Source organism: Pristis pectinata, chromosome 3 (genome assembly GCF_009764475.1).
Source record: "Pristis pectinata isolate sPriPec2 chromosome 3, sPriPec2.1.pri, whole genome shotgun sequence".
In the NCBI taxonomy this organism is placed as follows: Eukaryota; Metazoa; Chordata; class Chondrichthyes; order Rhinopristiformes; family Pristidae; genus Pristis; species Pristis pectinata.
The window spans coordinates 98,908,316-98,932,483 of record NC_067407.1 but is presented as its reverse complement, the minus strand read 5'-3'; the positions used below and the strand labels follow the sequence as shown (position 1 = coordinate 98,932,483).

General features: G+C 41.0%; 1 protein-coding gene across 7 annotated transcripts in view; it reads left to right on the top strand.

Annotated features, from left to right (window-relative positions):
• The first annotated feature begins 11,299 nt into the window (after positions 1–11,299).
• Positions 11,300–24,168, top strand: part of papolg (poly(A) polymerase gamma) — a 43,362-nt gene continuing 30,493 nt past the window's right edge. For 3 of the 7 annotated variants that reach the window (XM_052011918.1, XM_052011917.1, XM_052011916.1), the window contains exons 1-7: positions 11,333–11,497; positions 17,292–17,462; positions 17,547–17,613; positions 18,356–18,437; positions 18,559–18,668; positions 22,164–22,217; positions 22,737–22,848. In XM_052011918.1, coding sequence (XP_051867878.1) covers positions 11,481–11,497; positions 17,292–17,462; positions 17,547–17,613; positions 18,356–18,437; positions 18,559–18,668; positions 22,164–22,217; positions 22,737–22,848 — 613 coding nt within the window. In that variant the 5' untranslated portion in view covers positions 11,333–11,480. Of the gene's footprint in view, positions 11,498–12,233; positions 12,297–17,291; positions 17,463–17,546; positions 17,614–18,355; positions 18,438–18,558; positions 18,669–22,163; positions 22,218–22,736; positions 22,849–24,168 lie in introns of all 7 variants that reach the window. The other 4 variants (XM_052011915.1, XM_052011919.1, XM_052011914.1 and 1 more) reach the window with 3 other exon arrangements.

The window sequence follows — 24,168 nt, the reverse complement described above, 5'->3', positions numbered from 1 at the left end:
TGCAGTGTTTTCATTATCACTTCTGAACTTCCCCTCTCTGAATAATGATGAATCCTCAGCAGAGGCCTCTGCTTTGTCCCCCCTGCATCACCATTCAAGTGAACTGTGTGCCCTTGATATTGTGATCTTTTTCCACCTGCCTTCAGCTCTCTGCCCATTTCTCTGGCCAGGAGCCCTCACCCCACGCTATGGACACTTTCTCCCATCTTCAAAATTCTGATCCACTTGCATTCCTTCCTCTAGCCTGATGTTCTCTCTGGATCCATTCACTTTGCCTACTCACTCTAATGTATCTCCTCACTGAATATGCAGCACTCTGTTCTTTAAGGACTAACTCCAACATTGTTATTAAACTGGAGCAACGAACACAAAATGCTGGAGGAAGTCAGCTGGTCAGGCAGCATCTATGGAGGGAAATAAACAGTCGACATTTTGGGCTGAGACCCTTCATCAGGACTGGAAAGGAAGAGGGCAGAAGCCAGAATAAAAGGGTGAGGTAAGGAGGAGTAGCATGAGCTGGCAAGTGATAGGTGAGTCCAGGTGAGAGGGGGAAGGTAGGTTAGTGGGGGAGGGGGGCTGTAAGGGAATGATGTGAGAAGTTGGTAGGTGATAGGTGTGTTACGGACTCAGTGAATGTCCCTTTTAGATAGAGTGTGTGTGTGTCGTGCTTACATCAATAGAAGATAAAGGATGTAATGACATTGTTGAAGAAGTCAGAAGAAGAGAGAGAGAAGGGAGAGAGACACCAGCCTGCTAGTTTTCTACTGAAATCCATGTATGGAACTTGGAAGTAATCCGGTGGAGTTCACTTTGTTGCTGACCTGGAGAAGGAAACAGGTATTTGTGTGGACGACCACAATTCGGATGCTTTTCGGGGTGAGGAAGTCACTACCAAGTAAACACTGAAGTGTCGTTTGGGTTCCATCGTGGAACATTTGGATTTTGTATTTACTCTCCCTATGTTTCTCTACGTCTACGTCTTATCTTCAGACAACGGTGGTTGTTGAAGAAGCCCTTGCTCATGTTTCACCTTATGGCTTGCGGAACTGAACTTTAAGAACCATTCCTGAACTTGGAGTTTGGGACTTTGCCACACACACACGAAGAGTTTAGTTTTAGGGGTTAACGTTCAAGGTTTAACATTTTTTTTTGAATTCTAACATACTAACATTTTTACTTTTATTTTACGTATTATCATAAGTAGTAATTAATAGTTTTTAACACTGAGTCATGCTCAGTGTGTTTCTTTTGTTGCTAGTTTGTAACAGGTGGAAAAGCCAAAGGATAGGTCAGAAGGCCAGGGAATAAAGGGAAAGAGATGGGCAGGTCGTGGAGGGGTGGGGGGAAGAGAAGGGGTGCAGAGGCCACAGGAATGAAGGAAAACAAAGAGAAAAAAAACAAAAATTGTTATTCAAACTCCTTTCTCTGACACTTTTTCATACCTTCCACTGGTCCCCACCACCAAACATTGGGCCATTATCCCCTAGGCAGTCATGTCTTTAATTCCTCTGGATATTTTTCTCTTCAGCTTCCTCCCCAAGCAGGACTGTCCTGGTACACCCATTGTTTCAGCCTTTTCTTGTACCACAGAAATAATTTCTTATTACCCTGACTCAATCCTTTCTCCACTTGCCTGGTATCTTCACATTTATGTCCGTAACATCTCTGACACCCACTGTTAATTTGAAAATTTCCAGCTTTGTGACCTCAACTGACTCATCTTCACCATGGATGCCCAATCCCTCTGAACCTTAACCCAAACCAGGATGGCCTAAGGGTTTTTTGCTTTTTTTCACCATGGATGCCCAACCAGACCTCCTCCACCACCACACTCCTTTGCCTGACTGAAGTTTGAGGACCCCAGTAATTCTACTCACTTCCACCTGTTCAAAGATGTAGCTATAATAACCCACATGGCTTCAACCTATGCTTGTCTCCTTGTGGATACATGAAACAAATGTTGTTTCAGATCTGCTCTGCCGTCCCTCACCTTTGTTCCCATTACATCAACGACTGTATTGATGCTCCTTCCTGCACTCAGAAAGAACTTTTGCTGACAACTTCCACTTCCTCTCCCTTTCATGTGATCCACCTCTGATCTTACCCTTCCCTTTTTCAGATTCCTTATTTCCATATCAGGGAATAGGTTAATAACATGTCCCACAGACTCCCATAAGCTATCTTGCTCGACTTCTCATTCTGCTTCTTGCAAAGGCTCCATCCTATTCTTCTAGCTTCTTCAGCTTTGTTGGATCTGTTCTGATAATGACACGTTCCACACCAGTGTTTCCAAGATTCTTCACGTTTTCTCAACCAGTTTCCCCTCCACCACTGTTGATAAGGTTCTGCTGCATTTCCTGTACTTTTGTTCTCACCTCCCATCCAGATCAAGGAAAGAATTCCCTCTGTCCTCATCTTCCATTAGGTTACCTTAACAGATCATCTGTGTAATTCCCGACACGATCAATATGATACCCCCACCTGCCATACCATCCCCTCCCCTTTCTTTTCAGCATTTTCCAGGGACCGTTCCCTCCGTGACTTCCTGATTCATTCTTCTATCTCCACCATCACCCACTCACTTTGTGTGGCATCTTCCTGTGCAATCACAGGAAATGTAATATTTGCCCTTTTACCTCTTCCCTTCCTCCATTCCAGGGACCCAGACATCCCAAGTGAAGAAGCAATTCACTTGCACTTCCTCCAATTTGGTATACTGCAGTCAGTGCTCACAAAGTGATCTCCCCCACATTAGAGAAAAAGTATAACAGATTGGGTGACTACTTGATAGCACACTCCATTCAGTCCATTTGAAGACCCTGAGCTTCCAGAAACCCATCATCTTAATTCTCTATCCTACTCCCACTCAGTCTTTGGTCCCCTACCCTGTTCCAACAAAGTCCAAAGATTGAAGAACAGCAACTGATCTAGGCCACATTACAGCCCTCAGGAGTCAATACTGAAATCAATAATTTTGATAACTGGCCAGTGCTGATGAAAGGTTATCAACTTGAAACATTAACTGTTTCTCCCTCTAGAGATGCTGTCTGACATGCTGTGTACTTCCAGCTTTTTCTGCTTTTATTCCAGAATTTTCTCCATTCAACATAATTTTGAATTCCTTCTGCAAAATTAAAACTTATCGAGTGGCTTTACCATGATTTCCTGACCAAAGTAAGAAAAATCAGGAATGAGCAAGAATATATCTAAATGCTAACTAAATGGTTCTATATGTTTTTTCCCACTACAAACTGGCACGAAAGCCAACTCGATTTCAGTCGATATTCAAAATATTGGTTATATTCATCTCATTCATTCAGAAGATTAGTTGTCAGTCTATTTTCACATCCATTATTGAAACAACAGACCTGGAGGTGATCAAAGCTGTATTTTCTCATAAGCTGTGCATCAGTTTACGTACCTTAGTACATGAGATGACTGTTGTAGCTGTACAGGCGACCCCACGTTACAGCCGTTTGGGTAACGGAAATTCATGCTTACAGAACTTACAGATCTCAACCCATAAATTTGAGATACAGAATAAGATTTGCTCTCACAGAACATACATGATAAAAAATAAAACACAAAATTATTTTTTTTCAACTTGTGTTTCTTGACATGTAGAGATGGCACAGCTTCACATTACAGAAAATTGCGATACCAAATGCGTTCTAGGAACGCATCCTCCCCATAATGTGGGGGTCGCCTGTACAAATGTTAAGGATAAGATTTTGTTCAGGATGTTATGAAACAGCTGTTAAATAATCAGAGGTATTAATATAATGCTGAGCAAAGGAGCGGAATTGGAAGACTGTATTGTGGAAAAAGATTGTGTGAGGAAATCAGGGTGGCTTTCTTCTGAGGATAAAAGAATATGATGGAAAGGTCATGGAATTAAAAGTGACCATGTGAAAGAAAGATAAGATGTTCTTGGAGTTCTATCAGCTATAAAGAACTTTGAAGTATCAAGGTTTGTTCTGAGTTATGGGTGGCAGTATCAACTAGGAGAGTGCTGATCAGACAAAGGCTGAGGGGAAAGAAGTCAGTGCAATATGAAAGATAAGTTATGCTGAAAGTCGGGATTAACGAGGATGAACATTCATTTGGTGCAGAAAGTGAAGGCAGAGAGCAGGGGGAAAATTCAGTCAGAAAACCACCTACTGCTGGGAGAAGAATGGCAATAGATGAGGTTATTTTGTAGAATCCTTCGAAAGAATAGAGAAAGGTGGAATCTTAAAATATGGAGTAAGTTGAAAATAAAAGCTATGATGCCAATCCCATGGTGGTTAGATCAGAGGTGAGGGACATGCTGGAACGTAAAAGCAAAGCAAGATGATTTTCATGGGAGGAAAGAATTCAGAATTTATCAGCTCATACATTAAGATATCCTTTCAGACCGCGATTGTTTGAGAAACAGAAGACATCACATAGGAAAATCTGAATGAGTGATTTCAACGTGCTATGTGGGTACTGATGTAGACTCATAAGAGTGACAGATGCAAATAAAGTTATTATAATTCCAACTGGTAGGCTCCAACAAACTAAACTGGGTATGAAGCATACTGGAAATAGGAATAGAACAATCAGGGTAACATGGGGAAGTGCCACAACTGGTTAATGTTTAAATGAGCCAGAGAGAAGTCAATCCATAAGGAGTGATGATAATAAAATGGATATTGATAATTCTCCTTCGTTTTTTTTGCTGAATAGGACCATTGGATCTTTAGATTTACTTAACAGGCAATGGGACCTCATTTTCACAATTCATCTGAAAGATAATAGGTCAGACAGAACTATATTGGTGTTAAACTAGTCTGACTTTTGATTGAGAAGTAACAGTCCAGTTGAATGAATCAAGCTGCCACAGCAAAATTTCGTAGGATTCACATTTATAATGAAGAGCAGCATATATATGGTACCCTTGGAAAAATCATAAAAAGTACAGCAACAGATTCCACACAGATGCTGATAAAGCATCACTTCATCTCTATTGATCCTTCCATCTTCAAGTTATCAGTTTGCTTACCCGAAATTCAAGAACTGGAGGAGATAAATTTCCTCCAGATAAAATAGAGAATAATGAAGACATTCTCTTTGGGGCAAATGAATGGCAATTCTAAGCTAGGATAAGATTCAGACCCAATATCAAAAGAGCACTCCCTCAGACAAATTTTTGTGCTCATATTCCTTATATGGGGCTTAAACCCACAGACTTCTGATTCAGAGGTTCTAATGAGCCACAGCTAACACCTAAAACATTGATTCATTAATCAAAATGCTCTGGGGTTATGTATCTATTGCCATAGAGAATTCCATCACATGGTCAACCTCAACCATCTCCACATTGTAGAATACAAGAAAATGGGCTTTACGCTAAACATCTTTAAGATAAAAGACTTCTATGGAACACTGTCTCCAAGGTCAATGACAAGACCATGGAAAATGTAGATCACCTTTCATATCTCAGAAGACATCTCTCAGTGAAGGCAGATATCCACGACAAATTTCACCGGCACCCCTAGAGCACAAGCACAGCCTTTCATCATCTGAGATAAAGCGTCTTTGAAGATCAAGACCTCAGACTTGGTAGGATCCAAAGACGTACGGGTTATGAAGTTGTGGGCATGCTATGTTGGCGCCGGAAGTGTGGCGACACTTGCAGGCTGCCCCCAGAACACTCTACGCAAAAGATGCATTTCACTGTGTGTTTCAATGTACATGTGACTAATAAAGATATCTTATTATAGTCTATCCCTGCTTCCTGTGTGCATCAGAGACAGGGACTACCTACAGCATATACCCAAAACAAACACTCTCTTCCAAACTCAAGGGATTTCCAGGAAAAAAATGTCTTAAGGATAACTTCAAAGCTTCCTCAATAAAAATATAGGATCCCAATTGGGATAAGAATCTGTTGGTCCATGATCACTCAAAATGGAGAATGAGCAACACCAAACCACACAGAGGTGGCAAGAATGCAATGAAAACAAGAATTCCCAACAGCCCACCTTCTTGGTCTCTCAAACATTTCCTCCCTCAACTGTAGCAGGATCTATGGATTCCACGAGCCTTACCAGCCACCAAATCTACAGAAATGGAAGCAAGTCATCCTTGACCTCGAGGGACTGCCTAATCGCAGTAGGAAGGGAGGCCATTCAGTCTGTTGAGTTGGTACTGGCTCCATGCAAGAGCAATCCAGCAAGTTCCACTCACCTGTTCTCTCTACATAGCCATAAAAATGATCTACTTTCACATATTTATCCAGCTCCTTTTTGTACATTACAATTGAACCTGCCCCCACTGGCAGTGTACTTCAGACTACAATCGCTCACTTTGGTATTTTGTTTTGGTGTCTCCTGGTTTTTGATTCGTGCATTGATGGGTACAATTCCTCCCTTATCTATTCTGACTAAACACCTCATTTTAAATAACTCTAAAACATCCCCTCACAACCTCCTCTTTTCCAAGGAGAATAGCCCTACCTTCTCAAGTCTCTCCATAAAACTATAGTGACTCATCCCCAGAATCATCTGAGTAAATCCTTTCCACACCTTTGCCAAAGGCTTCACTTCTTTCCTAAAGAATGGTGCCCAGGACAGGACCCAATTGTCCAGTTGTGGCCAAGCCAGTATTTAATAAAGATTTATCCTGACTTTCTTGCTCTTGAACTTGATGCCTCTATTTATAAAATTCATGATCCCCTTTTTTGTAAGCTGTCCTGCCACTTTCAATGAAATATGCACATATATCCCAAGACCTCTCTGTTCTTACAAGCCTTTTAGAATTAGTCAGATTTATTATCACTGACTTACAGTACATGATGTGAAATTTGTTGTTTTGCAGCATCAGTACAGTGCAAAGACATAAATTATGATAAATTATAAAAATAAATACATATTGCGGAAAAAAGGAATAACGAGGTAGTGCTCATGAATTCGTGACCTGATGAAGCCCCTCTGTATAGGCCCTTTTCGTTCTACCAAAATAGTCAACATTCTTCAGCCACCCATTCCATCAACTTGTTTATATCTCCTTAAAGGCCATTACCAACTTCTTCAAAGTTCAGGATATGTCCAAATTTTATGACTTCTATAAATGTGGAGGTTGTACCCTATATACCCAAATCCAAATCATTAACATACATTAAGGAAAGTAATGGTCCTGGTAACAACCTATAGGAAACTTCCTCCGGTATGAAAAACTATTTACTCCAACATGGAGTAAAAAACTGCAGATGCTGGACATCTGAAAACAAATTTTAAAAATGCTGCAAGCAGTTGGCAAGTCAAACAGCATCCGTGGGTAAAGAAACAGAGTGGACCTTTCAGGTTAATGACTTTCATCAGATCTGAGAAAATGAGAAAACAAGTATATTTTAAGTTGCAGGGAGGGTCAAGTGGTGGAGAGTATAGAGGTGTATTAGTGACAGGCTGAAGATCAAAGTTGTCAAGGCAACAATTACTTTAAAACTTGCAGTTTTAGATGGATGTGCAAAAAAAAAGAAACAAATTGAAAGAAAAAATATAGCCATGTCAGTGGAGAAATAAAGTGGGGTGGCTACCTGACATTGTTAAATTTGATACTAAGTCCCAAAGCCTCCAATGTGGCCTGTTGGAAGATTAGGTGCTGTTCCTACAAGCTTACATTGGGCATTGTTGGAGCAATCTAGGAGTCCAAAGACAGAGAGGTTAGAGTGAGAATGGGATAGAGAATTAAAGTGATAGGTGACTGGAAGCTCATGGTTGCCCTTGCAGACTGAATAGAGGTGTTCTGCAAAGCGGTCACCCAAACTGTTTTGGATTTCTTCAAATGTAGAGGACCACATCATGACTTTGAATGCAATACACTTATTTGTAAGAAGTGCAACTGCATCACCTGGAAGGACTATTTGAGTCCTTAGATGATGATTCCCGTCGCTGTCTGTAAGGAGTTTGTACATTCTCCCGTGTCTGCGTGTGTTTCCTCCCACATTCCAAAGACGTACGGGTAGGTCAATTTGGGTTAAAAAAAAAATGGGCGGCGTGGACTCGTTGGGCCAGAAGGGCCTGTTACCATGCTGTAAATAAAAAAAAATTTTAAAAAAAGAGGTAAAGATAGTTGTTGCAACTTCTGTGATTGCATGGGAAAATCCTTGAGAATGGAATTGGTTGGTGGAGATGTAAGAGCAAACAGTGAACAGTTTCTATGAAATGCTGAAAAAGGAGAGTGAGTAAGATTCGTCTGCTGGTAGAATCCCATTGAAGGGGCTGGAAATAATGGATGATCCATTGAAATTGATGGCTGGTGGGGTGGAAGATGAGGACAAGGGGAATTCTATCACGTTCTGGCTAGGAGAAGGAGGTGAAAGCAGGAAAAAGAGAATTCAGGACCGAGAACCCTGTCACTAGAATAGAGGTCAAGCTAAGGTTACGGAAAAATTAAGAATGAGTTCAGCCAGGCTAAGGAGAGTGGTGGTGAAGGGGGTTTGTTTGGGGCTCTTTTCAAAGAGTCTTTTCAAGAGGTTTGGGCTCCTTCCAAAGTGAAAGATTCTCATACCATCTTGAAGTAGGATGGAGGCATAGAGGAATTGGACGTCCATGGTGAAGAGTTGATTGTGATGAGGAAACAGGAAACTGTCAAAGTGCTGGAGGGCATCAGGAAGGGGACAAAGGGCAGGATGAATCAATGGGTTTACCAGAAGAGTCCTGCTTGTGGATCCTACGGAGGAGGGAGATGCAGTTAATGTGGGTTTGGGGGTCTATGAGGCTGGAATCTATGGAGGGAATGTCTCTCGAGGATATGAGAGCAGTGACTGTCTGGGAGACAATGGCCTGATGTTCAGTGGTGGGGTCATGGTCCAGCAGAATGTATGAGGTGGTGTCTGAGAACTGACATTCAGCTTCTGCGAGATAGAAATCAATTATTCAAACCACAACAGTGCTGCCCTTATCAGTGGGTTTTATGATGATGATGATGATGAAGGAGCGCTGCAAATTCAAAGGAGGGGTAGGTTAAAGTAAGGATTGTGGAAAAATTGTGAAGGCCAATGTTGCAATGGCAATTAGTGTTAAATGGATCTAAAGAGAGTAAAAATCCATAAGGAGCACTCCAGTCACTTTGGGAATTCTGGAGATAGGAGAAAGGGTCCATAGGTTGGGGTGAGGACTACTGGCCAAAGAAATGGACACAAACAGCAGTTTAATTTAGATGGTTTAATTTATGTTTTTCTTGTAAATGCTGCTTATATGATGCCATGTGCCTATGATGCTGCTGCAAGTAAGTTTTTCATTGCACCTGTGCATAGATGTACTTGTGCATATGACAATAAATTCCACTTGGACTTAGAGAAGAAGACACAAGAAATTTTTTTGCAGCCAAAGAAGAGCTCAACATCACTTTGGGCTCATAACATGGAAATGAGGGGGAGATGAAGGTGTATCCTCCGTAGGAAGATTTACAAGATCGTGAAAATATAACAAGGGGTAGGACTGAGAGGGAAATGGAGTCAGAGGAAAATGAAGGGGTAAGAAGGATCTGGAGGTCTATTAGAAATCAGGAGCTGTTAATGTTTAAGATATTTGATGTCTGAAAGAAAGGAAACGAGATTTTTAATCAAATCTCTGAAAGCAGCAAAGGCTAAATTGGAACTACAGACCAGGACAACTTTGGGATAGAGTCTGTGCATTTGCAGATCGAGATAAGCTCTTGCAGGTGTCGAATAATGGCATTAAGTGTGGATCTCGAGACATGACAAGAGCAGTGATTAAATAAAACAGTTCTTGTTCAAACACTTAGTTTGAACATGCCTTTCATGATTACTCTGTTTTATGTTACTTGGTTACCTTACCATCCCACGACTACAGCCCTATTATTCCATGGGCTTCAAACTTGATGATGTATCACTTGCCGTTTTGAAGGCTACATATAATCACATTAATTGTATTTTGCTCATCAAACCCTCCGTTATTTAGCAAAATCATTAGTTAAACGTGATTTGTTTTTACAAATCCATGCTGGGACTCACTAATCAATCAATATTGGTCCAGGTGACTATTAATTCTGTTCCTCGAAAGCACAATGGTACCCCGCTTTGCACTATTCCAGAGTTATGAATTGTTATAGCCCTTAGACCTCCAGACACTTTACGTACATAGATCATTGTACTTTAAAAGTCAGGCTAAAAGCTACCGTGCAGTGATGCGGGCACAAACCACTGCCCTTCCCAATGCTACACGCTGATGAGGGACTCCTGCTCTCTACAGGGGCTCTCCCAACAATAAATCGCCTACTGTTCACAATGCCGAGGCTGCCTGTGAAGGCTAGTGTTTGACGGGCAGTGGCGAACAGTGCAGCCGGTCAGCGCTGACATGCAGAATTCAGGCCGTTGCAGGGGATTGGCAACTGCTGCTCCACGTGTTATCAACCTGTTCTTTCATCGCCTCCTGCTGAAAGTGATCGAAACTGGCTGGTTCCCCTCTATCTGCCAGCACAGCTCTCAGAAGATTTCTCTGTAGTAACAAGCGACGGCTGGCCAGTGGTCTCAGCACTGAGCGGCCACATCGCTCGCCCCTGTCTGCCCAACGCAGATAGCCACTCCCGCACCAAGCTACCAGGTGATTCATTGCTAGGATTCGTGCCAGATTCCTGGTCATAGCATCGAGAAGGGTAACAGTTTGTGGCAAGTTTCCAGCACAGCACTGAGGCAGGCAGGAGTTGGCGCCAAAATTCCCGGCATAACGACACGGTCAGAGGCACAGCACTCCAGGTACATGATCACAGTTTTGGCGCGGATCCCACTCAGGCTCCGGTTCTCGGGAACCCCTACTGAGAACTAACAAGTGCCGGCGAGTCACAAAAACCGAGTTCACACATCAAAGAAAATGATAAGTTATCAACCTCAGAAACCATCAGCCTTGAAGCGGAAGCTGCAGCTCCACGCCCACAGCCCGAAGATGAGGGCGGGCGTGCACGCGTGCGGAGCCGAGCGCCGCGAGAGCTGGGGTGGGGGACGCGCGCGTTGAGGACGGGCGCGCACGCCGTGGGGGGGAGAGGAGGAGACAGGGGGCGCGCACGCCGTGGGGGGAGAGGAGGAGACAGGGGGCGCGCACGCCGTGGGGGGAGAGGAGGAGACAGGGGGCGCGCACGCCGTGGGGGGAGAGGAGGAGACAGGGGGCGCGCACGCCGGTGGGGAGAGGAGGAGACAGGGGGCACACACGCCGAGGGTGGGGGAGAGGAGGAGACAGGGGGCGCGCACGCCGGGAGGTGAGAGAGAGGAGGAGACAGGGGGCCCACACGCCGGGGGGACGGGGGCGCGCACGTCGGGGCGGGGCGAAGCGGGGCAGCTGGGCCGCCATGTTGGCGGTGGCTTCATATTTATGAGGTTTTCTCGGGAGGCAGCGGCCGAGTAGTTTCCGAGCGGATTCCAGTGGTGGGGGAAAAAAAAGAGATCAGGAACAAGTCAGTCGTGACGGAGGGGTGGGGTAGCCGTCGGCCGTGAGGAGATGAAAGAAATGTCAGCGTAAGTGGCGGCTCCGTCAGGGTCAGCGGGCGGCGTGGGACCGCGCGAGGATTTCCGGCTGTTGGGAAGTGGCTCAGCCGCCGGCCGGGCTGTTGGCCGAGGTCGCCAGGGAGGCCTCGGTGCCAGCCGGCCGGCCTGGTCTCCCCGCGTTAGACCCCGGGCACAGCTCCGTGATGGGAGACGGGACTGTAAGGGGGTGGTATCCACGCCTTCCGCTGGAAGTTAGGCCTCTGCCTCAAGCGAGACCTGGGCTTTAGCCGATAGGCCTTGACCTCCCACCTCTACCCCATCCCCAGCGCCTCTTTCCCCCCCCCCCCCCCCCCCCCCCCGTTCACACACTGCTGTTGTGTGCAGCATCCCCGGCTTCAGCAGTTTAGCTTATTTAAGTTGATGTGTGGCACAAATCTTAAAAAAGAGATCAGCTGTGGAAAGAACAGATAATAACGTTCAAACAATGTTAATGCGCCGTTCAGAACGCTATTTACTGCGTCGATTAATAATTATATTGATTTATTTCCGGAGAATTATCTTTAACTTTGATTGTATTTGGAATAGTTAAACCGTACACTATTTGCTTAGTAAACTGCTTGTGTTGAGAACATCTTTGAACAAAGATGGACAACCTGTTTTTTAATGAATTTTAAATAGTCACACTTAGTGTGCCTATTTTGTTTGCATGGGAAATCATGTGTTATTTCAAATCTCTTTTTGATCCAAATACTTTATATAACTGCAGACTTTTGATGTCCAATGGCGGAGTTCTGTCTCCCGAATCTTTGACTGCACTACTAAACTCAGGGTTAGTATACTTTATTTCCAGGAAGCATTAGCAATAGTTTAAAGGAGGAAGAATATTTTAAAAATAACTACTCTCAAATGTTTCTGACAAGAAACTTTTGCTGTTTCCATTACAGAAGCTAATATGCAGCATGTAGAGAAAAAGATTGTGTCAAATTCATGTTGGACACTGATCAATCTGAAATTTTCTTTATGTTCATGAATTGAACAAGTGTTAAAGGTTTACTTTTACACTCACTGCATGTGTTGTTTGCATGTAGTGAAATTGTACTATCTCAATCTCTTTTCAGCCTTAATTTTTAATAACTTAAAATTCAGGAATGCATTTATGCAGTATGTGAATGTTTAGTGTCCCAGTGAAGCATAGCTACAAGTTCTGCCTTTTTGTATGCAAGTGCCTGTAGATTTCAAATGGTTTGATTGGCTGCAAAGGTAGTTAAGTGGAATTGTATTCCTATTACTTTGAAACCTGGATGGCTTTGTCTCTCAAACATCATCTGTGGTTTAAGTTCATCATTTTAGTTTTCTGGTTTTTATTGTTAAGCTATCTTTTAGGCCCAAAATTTCAACCATAACATTTTGATTGGTGATGCAGTCAGAAATTAATGTTGCTTGTAAACAATACAAGTTTCTTCCTGACATTTTTTCCAATTGATATAAATGCATCCTGCACAAAAGCTTTATCAGATTCTTTAAATGTTATAAACTTCACATTTGGTTTAATACTCATAATACAATTGATTCATGTTTTTGAAGGGATGAGTGGGTATTAGTTGTAGTGGAAAAAGGCAACTGGAACTCCTGGATTTGTGGTGGACTTGGAAGTACAACTGCTCTGTTTATCAAGCTTTAACTAACAGTAAAATGTTCTTTTTTTTCTTGAAAAGAAACAATTATGCTTTGTATACTGTTTAGATCTAGGCTTAATGTAACATGGCAGTTCAACTGGTTTTTATGTTTAGTTGTGGCATGTTAAAAATTGGTTTTAAAGTGCTTTTGCTGGATTCCAGTGCTTTTAATATCACCCAATGAAAGTAGACCACCTCTGTAGGTCTAGTGGCAAGTTAATCTACTTCATAGATCTTTTGTGCTAAGTCTGCCAATACAATCTCTGCTGGCCTTCTGGATAATATGTCTCTGGTATGCATGTTTTGGTGTGCTTGAATTATACTTACAATTGTAAGTGCAGTTTGCTTGCACGAAGGGTCAGCTTTGTTATCTCTGCAATTGTTCCCACTCCCCAACAACCACCACTATTTCCCTTAGCATGTTGTTGGTGCCAATATGTAGTAATTGTGTACACCTGGCAAACTGGGGTTTCCTTTTGAATGGGCAGTTATTGTAATGTATTCAGGTTTTCAAAACTGAAGCAGATTAAAAGCAGGAAGGGAATGGAATGCAGGAGTTGAGGGAGCAAGCATTTTATGGTTGGGTGGTACAGAGATTTGTAGTGCTGAAAAACATCCTTCATGAGGGTGGTGTGAGTTTGTGGAAGGATTTATCATTGGAAAATTTTAAGCTATTTTGCACTTGGCTTTCCAGTATAGATTGGCACAGCTGATGGGGTTGCTACAAATACTATCTGTAGCATATGATCTGAGATTTATGTATGATCCTCAGAGCTAACCAGTAGAAAAAAAATTTGAAGGAGAGCTGCTATCTGTGCATACACACTGTCACTATTTGATCCACCTTCCATTCTCTTTTCTCTTCATGATGGAAGAGAGAGAGAAATGTCAGTACACTGGTTAATTAGATTGCAAGCCACAACATGTAGCAACATCAATGAGGTTTCTACTCTCAGGAATACAGGTGAAGTGGTTAAGTTACTGGACTAGTATCCAGGGGTCTTGACCATTGGTCTAAGAAAGTGAGTTTGAATCCTATCACACCAGCTGGAGCATTTAAATTTGAGCATGTAATAAACCTGGAAAGTAAAAGAGAGTCTAGTCTAAATGTTAGCTATGAAACTACTGGATTGTTATTTTTTTTCTAAAAATAAAGCATCACCTGGTTTGTTCCTATTCTTGGAGAATGAAATCTTGTCCTTACCATTTTGGCCAAAGCCACGAGTGGTTGATGCATGAAGAAAGTAAAGTCATAAGGGATATGGGCCAAACGCAGGCAAGTGGGACTAGCATAGATGGGAATCTTGATTGCTGTGGACCAGTTGGGGCAAAGGGCCTGTCTCCGTGCTGTATGACTTATGCAATGTTGCCTAGCTCTTAAGGTGACATAATGCTTGCAACTTATAAAACATGGAACAGTACAGCACAGGAACAGGCCCTTTGGTCCATGATTTCTGCACTGAACACTATGCCAAATTAAACAAAATCTCTTCTGCCTGTACATGATCCATATCCTTCCATTCTCTCCATATTCATGTGCACATCTAAAAGTCTCTTAAATGCTCCTAACTTATCTGCTTCTACCACTATTCCTGTCAGCCCATTCCAGGCACCTACCACTCCATGTAAAAAAAAACCGCGCACCTCTCCTTTTAAACTCCCCCTCTCACCTTAAATGCATGTCATCTAATATTTGATATTTCTACCCTGAGTAAAAAAAAAAATTCTGTCTACCCTATCAATGCCTCATAATTTTATAAACTTTATTGGTTCTCTCCTCTGCCTCTGGTGCTCCAGTGAAAACAAACCAAGTTTGGTATTGGTTTATTATTGTCACTTGTACCGAGGTACAGTGAAAAACTTGTCTTGCATACTGATCGTACAGGTCCATTCATTACACAGTGTAGTTACATTGAGTTAGTACAGAGTGTATTGAGGTAGTACAGGTAAAAACAATAACAGTACAGAGTAAAGTGTCGCAGCTCCAGAGAGGGTGCAGGTAGACAATAAGGTGCAAGGTCACAACAAGGTAGATCGTGAGGTCATAGTCCATCTCATTGTATAAGGAAACCGTTCGGTAGTCTTATCATAGTGGGATAGAAGCTGTCCTTAAGCCTGGTGGTATGTGCCCTCAGGCTCCTGTATCTTCTACCTGATGGAAGAGGAGAGAAGAGAGAATGACCTGGGTAGGTGGGGTCTTTGATTATGCTGGCTGCTTCACCAAGGCAGCGAGAGGTAAAGACAGTCCAAGGAGGGGAGGCTGGTTTCTGTGACACTCTGGGCTTTGTCCACAACTCTGCAGTTTCTTGCGGTCCTGGGCAGAGCAATTGCCGTACCAAGCCATGATGCATTCAGATAGGATGCTTTCTGTGGTGCATCGATGAAAGTTGGTGAGTGTCAAAGGGGACATACTGAATTCCTTTAGCTTCCTGAGGAAGTAGAGGTGTTGGTGAGCTTTCTTGGCCATGGCATCTACGTGATTTGACCAGGACAGGCTATTGGTGATGTTCACTCCCAGGAACTTGAAGCTCTCAGCTCACACCCTGCAATCCAGGTGGTATCCTGGTAAAACTCTTCTGCATCCTTTCCAAAGCCTCCACATGGTCCTGTATTGGGGCATACAGAATTGCACACAGTACTCCAAGTGCAGCCTGTCTAAAGTTTTATATAGCTGCAACGTGACTTCATCACTCTTGTACTCTGCCCCGACCAATGAAGGCAAGCATTGCCATACACCTCCTTTATCACCCTATTTACTTGTGCGGCTGCTTTCAGGGAGCTATGGACTTGGACCCCAAGATCCCTCTGTACATCAATGCTGTTAAGGGTCCTGCCATTAACTGTATACTTTTGACCTCCCAAAGTGCAACACCTCCCATTTGCTCAGGTTAAACTGCCATTTCTGTCACTAATTTGTATCCTTTGACAGCCCTCTACACTGTCCAAGACACTACCAATCTTTGTATTGTCTGAAGACCTACTAATCCAACCATCCACATTTTCATCCAAGTCATATTTTTTTTTATATATATCACAAGCCACAGAGGCCCGAGCATTGATCCCTGCAGAACGTGACTGGTCACTAATCTCCAGCCAAAATAACTCCTTTCCACCACTACCCTCTGTCTTCTACGGGCAAGTCAGTTCTGAATCCAAACTACCGAGTCACCATGGCTCCCATGCATCTTAATCTTCTGCATCAGCCAACCATGAGGGACCTTGTCAAATGTCTTCTATGTGGGCATCCTATCCCACCCAGTGTTACTGAATCCTTGATTAGATTTAGAGCAGGGGGGCTTGCACATTTCAAATCTTGAGGTTGGTAGATTTGTCTTGTCATTTAAGTAGGGTGCCTGTTACGGGTGTTAGTAGACTAGATTCAAACCGCATTCAGATTGCTGAATCTGATAACAGTGCTGTCTCATTTCTTAGTTTGCTTATCAAGGACAAAAGCAAGAGGATTGGAATCCTCTGAAATGCAGGTCTTGAACATCTGTTCACTTTTAAGGGTTTCTCTTTCTATGGAAAACTACTGTGGCCAGGATCTGTGGGATTGTTGCCTATGAAGTTCCTTGCAGGATGATCAAACTTAGCACTATCAATCCCACATGGTATCAAATCATGGTATTTGGTATTACATTAAGTGGATATTTTGAATTTTGTCTTAGCACTGTAAGAAACTTTGCATTGAAGAACTGAGTGCCTTCAAAGGAATCTTTTATCTGGTGTATATTGTCAGTTGCAATGACCTGGATTGGAAAAATGTAGTGTTCATGATGTTGGAGGGAGGACATTATAGCCAAATATATTAAGAAGGCTTAGCCTGGTGTGAAAGGGAAAGAATGCTGTTTGCCAAAGTTTCTCTTCATTTTTGAGTAAGTATGGCAGTACTGAGCTATTTACAGTCTACAATTGTCACTTTTTTTTAATGTCTGATATTGGTAGGAATCTAAGAAGTCAAGTAACTTTTTGAGATTTTGGAGCAGAAGTGAATTGACTTCCAGAAGTTGTAGCTATACTAGGTTTATAATTTCTGAAAGTTATTGTATTTGTACAGTGGAGATGCTACCATTTGCTGTATTGACTGGTCTTAACATTAGTGCATTTCACATTACAATATGTAATGGAATTTTTACTTCCTTTTGCAGCAACACTGTTATGCTGGGGCCTCAGCCTCAGCAGACCCAGAAGCATTATGGGATCACTTCTCCAATTAGTCTCGCCTATCCCAAGGATGTAGATGATATTTCTACTCAGAGGTTGATTGAAGCTTTGAAACCATTTGGAGTGTTTGAAGAGGAAGAAGAATTAAACCACAGGTGGTAATATTAAGACAGTTTTTATCGGCTGATTTACCATTTTTTCTTACTGAACAATTTTAATGGTTTCTTTTAATATTTCAGATTAGTTGTTTTGGGAAAATTAAACAATTTGGTTAAAGAATGGATAGCAGAGATCAGCGAAACAAAGGTAATATTGTAAAAGTGAAACATTTGTAAATATGAAAACTTTTAATCATGGCTTGTGTTACAAATAGTGCTTTAATATTTTCAAGGAAATCCTCAGTTGTAGCTGATGTAATGTTTGTAATGTTTTTCACTATTGGAACTTTGATTCCAATACAATGTGCAATACATGAAATAGTCACAGTAGATGGTGAGTTTCTCTCAATTAGAAATTTGGGATCTTGATATTTGAGTTTGTAGTGATTTTAAACAGCAATTTGTGCAGAAATATTTACCGTGTGTCTGCATAATTCAGTGTAAGCTGAATTTGAATATTCTGATGGAAGTAGTTTTGAGATCTCTAGCTAGTCATTTGTTTGTGGAAGGTGTGTAGTATCTATTACAATTAGATGGCAACTTGAACATTCTGGAGAATGTTGAGATTTTGGATAGTTTGTTAAACAGCTGTAGTGATTTCAATTTTAAATGTTAATATTTATGTTTGAAAAGGAAGTGTGATCAATTGAGTTGGAGTTGAGGTCAGAAGTGTGTAGAATTTATAAGTTTAAAGACTCTTGTATTTAATGTGGAAAGGCTCCTGCGGCCCAATAGTCACTGAACGTATTTTTAACAAAAGACATTTAAACAAAGGATGTTTAGCTATTATTGCATTTTTTGAGAGTAGATTAAAATACTGTGATATTTGTAAGAATGCAGCAAAGTGTAGCAGCTGTTGTGCTAACTAGTTGTAAACTTTTTATTCCCAGAATCTACCACCATCAGTTATAGTAAATGTTGGTGGGAAGATATTTACGTTTGGCTCATACCGACTAGGAGTGCATACAAAAGGTATACACAAATGAAATTTGTTTTGATGTAATGTAATAGTATACTGTAAATGCTTTTTTTGTCATTGCTAAATTTGCTAATCTGAAATATGGCACTTTCTTGGATTCTTAACAACTTGTAGGTGCTGATATTGATGCGCTCTGTGTTGCTCCACGTCATGTAGAAAGGAGTGACTTCTTTCAATCCTTCTTTGAAAAGCTAAAGCAACAAGAAGGAATCAAGGACCTGAGGGTAATGTATCGCATATAATTTTGTACCATCAGCTCTTCTCCATGTTGCTTTTGTGCAGGTTATTGGATTAGCATTTTCTGTTCTTTCAGTTGTTTCTGCTTAATTATGATGGACTTGCTCTAAAATACTTGTTATAATGCTCGATCTTTGTGTTCTAGACTTCTAATAAACAACTTTGATATGAAAACAGATTTATAGCCATGATACTTTGGTATGACTCTTTGACTGAAGTTTCTTTTTTGCCCCAAAAATAGAATGGAAATTGCTCGTCAAAATAAAAGGTGCAGATACTGGAAATCTGAAATAAAAACAGAAAATGTTGGAGTTGTGATGAAGGGTCTGCTACTTGAAACATTATTTTTTTTCCTCTTTTCACAAATGCTGTTTGACCTGCTGAATTTGTCCCAGTATTTTCTTTATTTAATGAAAATTACTACCTGCTTTTCTTTCTAATAAACCCTTAAGAGACCATCCTAGGCTTTAATGGGTCACTTGATTTTTTTCTAAGCTCGTCAGATGCATTGTTATCTCCTACCTTGGTCCACTTCCCTTACTTGATTCCCAAAGTCCTCTGCATTATTTTGCCACAATACTTTCCCATGATATTTTCCAGAGGTGAGTGCTATCTTTTCCCATTCTCCATATCTATGTGAGTGTTCTTGCATCGTAAAATTCCTACGTAGTCAAAAATAACATCATTCCAATAATAACTTCTCTTCCTGCCAATCTAGCCAATTAAGTTCTTCTCTATTATTCAGTCATCAACAGACATCAAGAAGTTATTGAGGCAGTGCTCTCAAGCACCACCAAGCAATAACGTGCTCAGTTTGGGTTTTGCTAAAATTATTGAGTAATACCATCATGTTAGTCCAAACATGAACAAAAACAAACTCAATTCCAGAGGTGAGGTGAGAGTGACACCTTTTAATATCAAGGTAGCAATTGACCATGTGTGGCATCAAGGATCCCCCCGCAAAATTAGTGGAAAACTCTTCACTGACTAAATTTTTGAACCCTGTATAAAGGAAGGTAGTTGTAAGAGATCAGTTGCCTGTTTTAGGATTTAGAATGTCCCAAAACACTGTCCAATGCCCAACCAAATTTAGCTTCATTACTGACCTCCATTCCATCAAAAACAGAAGTGGGGATATTTGCTGCTTGCACATGTTATTCCACTATCATCACAGAACAGAAAGCAGCCTATTCTTGTTGCAAGGTCCAGAAAATGTTCAGGTATGATCTGACAAGTGGTAAATAACATATGAGCCAACCAATGAGCATCTCCAACAAAAGCCTAATCATCTAGCTTTTGCATTCAATGTACCACACCGTGAATATCCTGGGGGGGGGTCACCAGAAACTGGGCTAGCCACAAATGGGTAATAGTTGCCTGTACTGTAACAAGTGATTTGTCACCTCATTCCCCAAATCCATTCCACCACCTAAATGTCAGGAGTGTAATAGAATACTCTCCATTTGGATGTGGAAATCCAACATCAGAAGACAAAAGAGCTTTTTTGATTGGCACCCCATCAACTGCTCTTTACATTCACTCCCTTCTTCATTGGCTTGATATCTGCACCATCAACAAAATGTACTGCAGTTACTCAATAAGGCTACCATGATAGCACCTCCCAAAACAAAGAAGGATAAGGAGATCAGACACATGGGAATATTATCCGTAAGATTCTTTCTCTTCCCCCCCCCCCCCCCCCATTAAAATTTGAATTGTATCATTGTTTAAACCTTGGTAATTTAGTAGCAAACTGTCTGTCAGGTTTGGGTTTAGGAGTGTGTGAATTATTAAAACATTCTGGGTTGTATCAGGTTGTGCCGTATTGCTTGGCTTGTACTTTATTCGGGTCAGAAAGTCTTGCTTAGTGTTATTGCATATGTACTCTATTCTTCACTAATGTTGTTTCATCTTGATGCAGATCAATAGCATGTTTAAGATTTATCTCCTGTTGATGGTCAGTGTAGGGGGTGGAAAATGTGTATGAATTGTTTTTTTTGTATCTGAAAAGATCTCATGGTGATCCTTATTAGTGGGTCAAATCCTGGAATTCCTTATTCAACAGTATGTAGTGGTAGTAGCATGAGAAGCAGCTTGAAGGCAGCTTTCCTCCATCTTAAAGGTGGTTAGGGATGGATGCTATGCTGGCGTTGCCCATTACAACCAGTCAATAAATGGATTCCTTAAAATTACTTTGTTTTAATTAAATATTTAAGAAAAAACTTGAGAAATACATTAGCTCTTGTATTGTTCTCACGCTTGATCTCTCACTCATCTTTTTGCTATTTTGCTCCCTGCACACTTCTTGGAATTGAATTAAATATTCTAGTTTGTGTTGCTTCATTTAGACTTAGGAATCCAAATTGATACCTTTTTGCTTGGTTCGGGTGCTATGACTTTTTTTTGTCCTCCATCTAAATCTCTAATTATCACGTCACAATGAAAAGCCCAAAGTGTCTTTAGGCAATGGAAGAATTATTGAAGAACAAGTACAATTTTTCCACTACTGCCTATACAATCCACATCTATACTTTAATATAGTCTACACCCCCACTTAAAAGAGAATTTACTTATCATTGTTTTAAGTGGGGGACTTGATTCTGCTCCCTACCATTCACTGGCTGCTGTACACGATCAGACCCTTGGTACAAACACTTGGTGACTTTTCTGTCGTGATTATTTGATGCAGTCACCTTCTGCTACAGGAAAATTGTACACTAGTTGCTTATGATATATACTTCTGTTGGAGCCTCTTTCTGTCTCCAAATGGAGCCTCTTTCCTGTAGATAGCCATACATATTAGTGCAATATGTATGGCTATCTACAGGAATACTTCGGGTCTAGGTCTTTTCACCACAGTTATTTCCCTAATCACTGATGCTAACATCCTAAATTTTATTTCTGCTGCCTTTACTGGATCCAGTGGTAGAAAATCTAAATTCTTCTTGGGCTTGAGCCCCATTTACACAAATCTTGGTCCCCTGCAGAGGGTGCCACACTCTTCCATTAAGTCAATGGGAGAAACATTAATGTTTGTTAATTGAACGTTTGTGTTTAAAGGTACTCCATGTGTTTTTGGTTTCATTTACTTCAATATTTTGGCAAATTAGTAAAGGATTTCTTTAGGTGCCAAGTGTTTGTTTGTATTTTTAAAAAAAATAAGAGTTCTGCCAGCTATTTTGAATGTGTTAACCATGAAAAAATGTTAGCTGTTCTAAAGTTGAAACAAAAAGTTATTTTACATGTTGGGTAATGAGATTTGATTCAATAATTCGGCTGCTGCATTGAAATTGGTTGGCACCTCTCATATTTTCTTAAATGCATCAACATGACTGATTTCCAAATATAATTGGGAAATATGAAGAATCTGCAGTTGTTTTGAAGTTGTCCTAGATTAGTACTTTTGATCTTTCTTTCAAAAAAAAAACATCCATTATTAATGGTCTACATCTGTATGATTTTCATCCTTTTAAAATTTGCAGGCAGTGGAGGATGCATATGTTCCAGTTATCAAATTTGAACTCGATAACATTGAGGTAAATCTGTTTTCAACAGTCCAAATGTGCTTATTTATAAGAGAATGCCATTTGTTTTTATTTCTAACTTTTACCAGAATGATAGCTTCTATTGTACAGGTTTAGGAAGACTTTTAAGCCTGAGCCTCAAATTGGGATGTTTAGAATTCATACACGAGTTTATATGATGTGTATCCCCTTTCATCCTAATGGGAAACACCTTTGGTCTAGTCAATTCTCCAACTGAACATCAATGACTGGAAACCTCCAGTGAAGGGCAGATCCATGGTCAGTTCAGCAGCAAGCTATACTTCAAAATTTTCTTTTCTTTTGGAAAGAAAAGGACAATAGACGTGTGAGCTTGTGTAGAAATTACATTTCAAGCTGTATGTACAATTGTAATCAAGTTGTGTGCTCAGGCAGTATAGAGAAAATTTAACCTAATGTCCAAATTTTGGTAATTTCTGTTTCTAGAAATAACTGCAGAATATAGTAAGTTACAATATCATAGTGATGTATATCTCTTTAACTTTTTCTCAGATTGATCTCGTTTTTGCTAGGCTGGCTTTACAAACCATTCCAGACAACTTGGACCTCAGAGATGATTCTCGATTGAAGAACCTTGATATTCGATGTATACGAAGTTTGAATGGTATGCAAACCACTGACTTGATCTTGACTGTTAAATTCATCAATCTCCTTTTGTTTTATCTAGCTTAAAGAGATTGAGAAATGTATTGTAAAGATGCTTCAACTTTGCATTCCAGTTTGCAGTACAATTGGTAGGCCCGTTGTCTCTGAGTAATGGCCAGCATGGCATCTTGTAGTAGAAACTTCTGAGGGCAGTCAAACTTATGATGAATTCTCCACAGCTCCTCATGAGTCAAAGGATTTTGTGTGATTTTAAAAAGACCCTGTTTAATGGTTGGTGCAGTTCACTCCATTTTTTTTTCTTGCAGTTGTGACATGGTGAAGATCATATTCTTTGTGGCTCTACATGAATGGAATAAACACCATGATTCAGGGAGTGGGAGGAGATGGTTGAGGCAGATGTGTACAATAAATTTCCCAGTGGCCAACAGAAAAGACCCCTCAGATTTGTCTCCTTGCTTGAAGATCTCTGGATGTCCTCATCCTTGATGTGGGAGATTCGGCTGTAAACTTGTGTCTGAAGTTCCTCTCTATTAAGCTTTAGAACTTCAGCAGGGATACCATGTGCTCCCTTGGTTTTATTGTTCGTCAGTTGAAATAAGACATTTTCAGTTACTTGATGAATAAGAAAATGATCAGGAGATCTGGGAGCTAATTGTATCACAAGGTGTTCTATGCACTCTTGGATTGGAAGCTCTCACGCCACAAGGAAACTTAAAAAAAGCTTATAGCTACGTTATGATCTGGGGTGGGCCAGCAGGTGTTCTGTGAGATGGAGTCAAGGGCAGAGTATCAGTTGGGCTTTCCTCGACACTCTCCTTTCAATGAGTATTGATTTTTTTTTCCCCCCCTGATTCTTAAGTGCTCTTGTCTTCCTGGTTCTTGGCCTGGTGGTCCTTGAGGTGTTTGTTGTGAAGAAATACTTGTCATGATTATTAGCGATTGCTTTATTTTCTGTGATCATTCCACCCACCATCTGTTCTTTAGATCATGGGTTTTGTGTTTAACCTTGGCCTTCAGGTGCTTGTGGATCTTTACTTACTCTCACTTGGGAAGCAGAGTTTCCAATCCAAGAATGCCATGTGCTTGCAATTCATTTGCTCCTGGCTCTCCTGATGATTCCCCTCAAACGAGTCTTAGTGTTTTTTTTGCAGTCTCTCTCAGGTTTGCTTCAGGGCACTCTAGATGCATTGCAGTTTCTGTTGATCAAAAGTTGTCAGGTTATCGGCTGTGCATTGAATATTGTGATATTTGTTAATTGTACCAATGTAGTGTCAAAATTATGCATAAATTAAGCATTAAGGAAGGCTTGAGGAGAGTA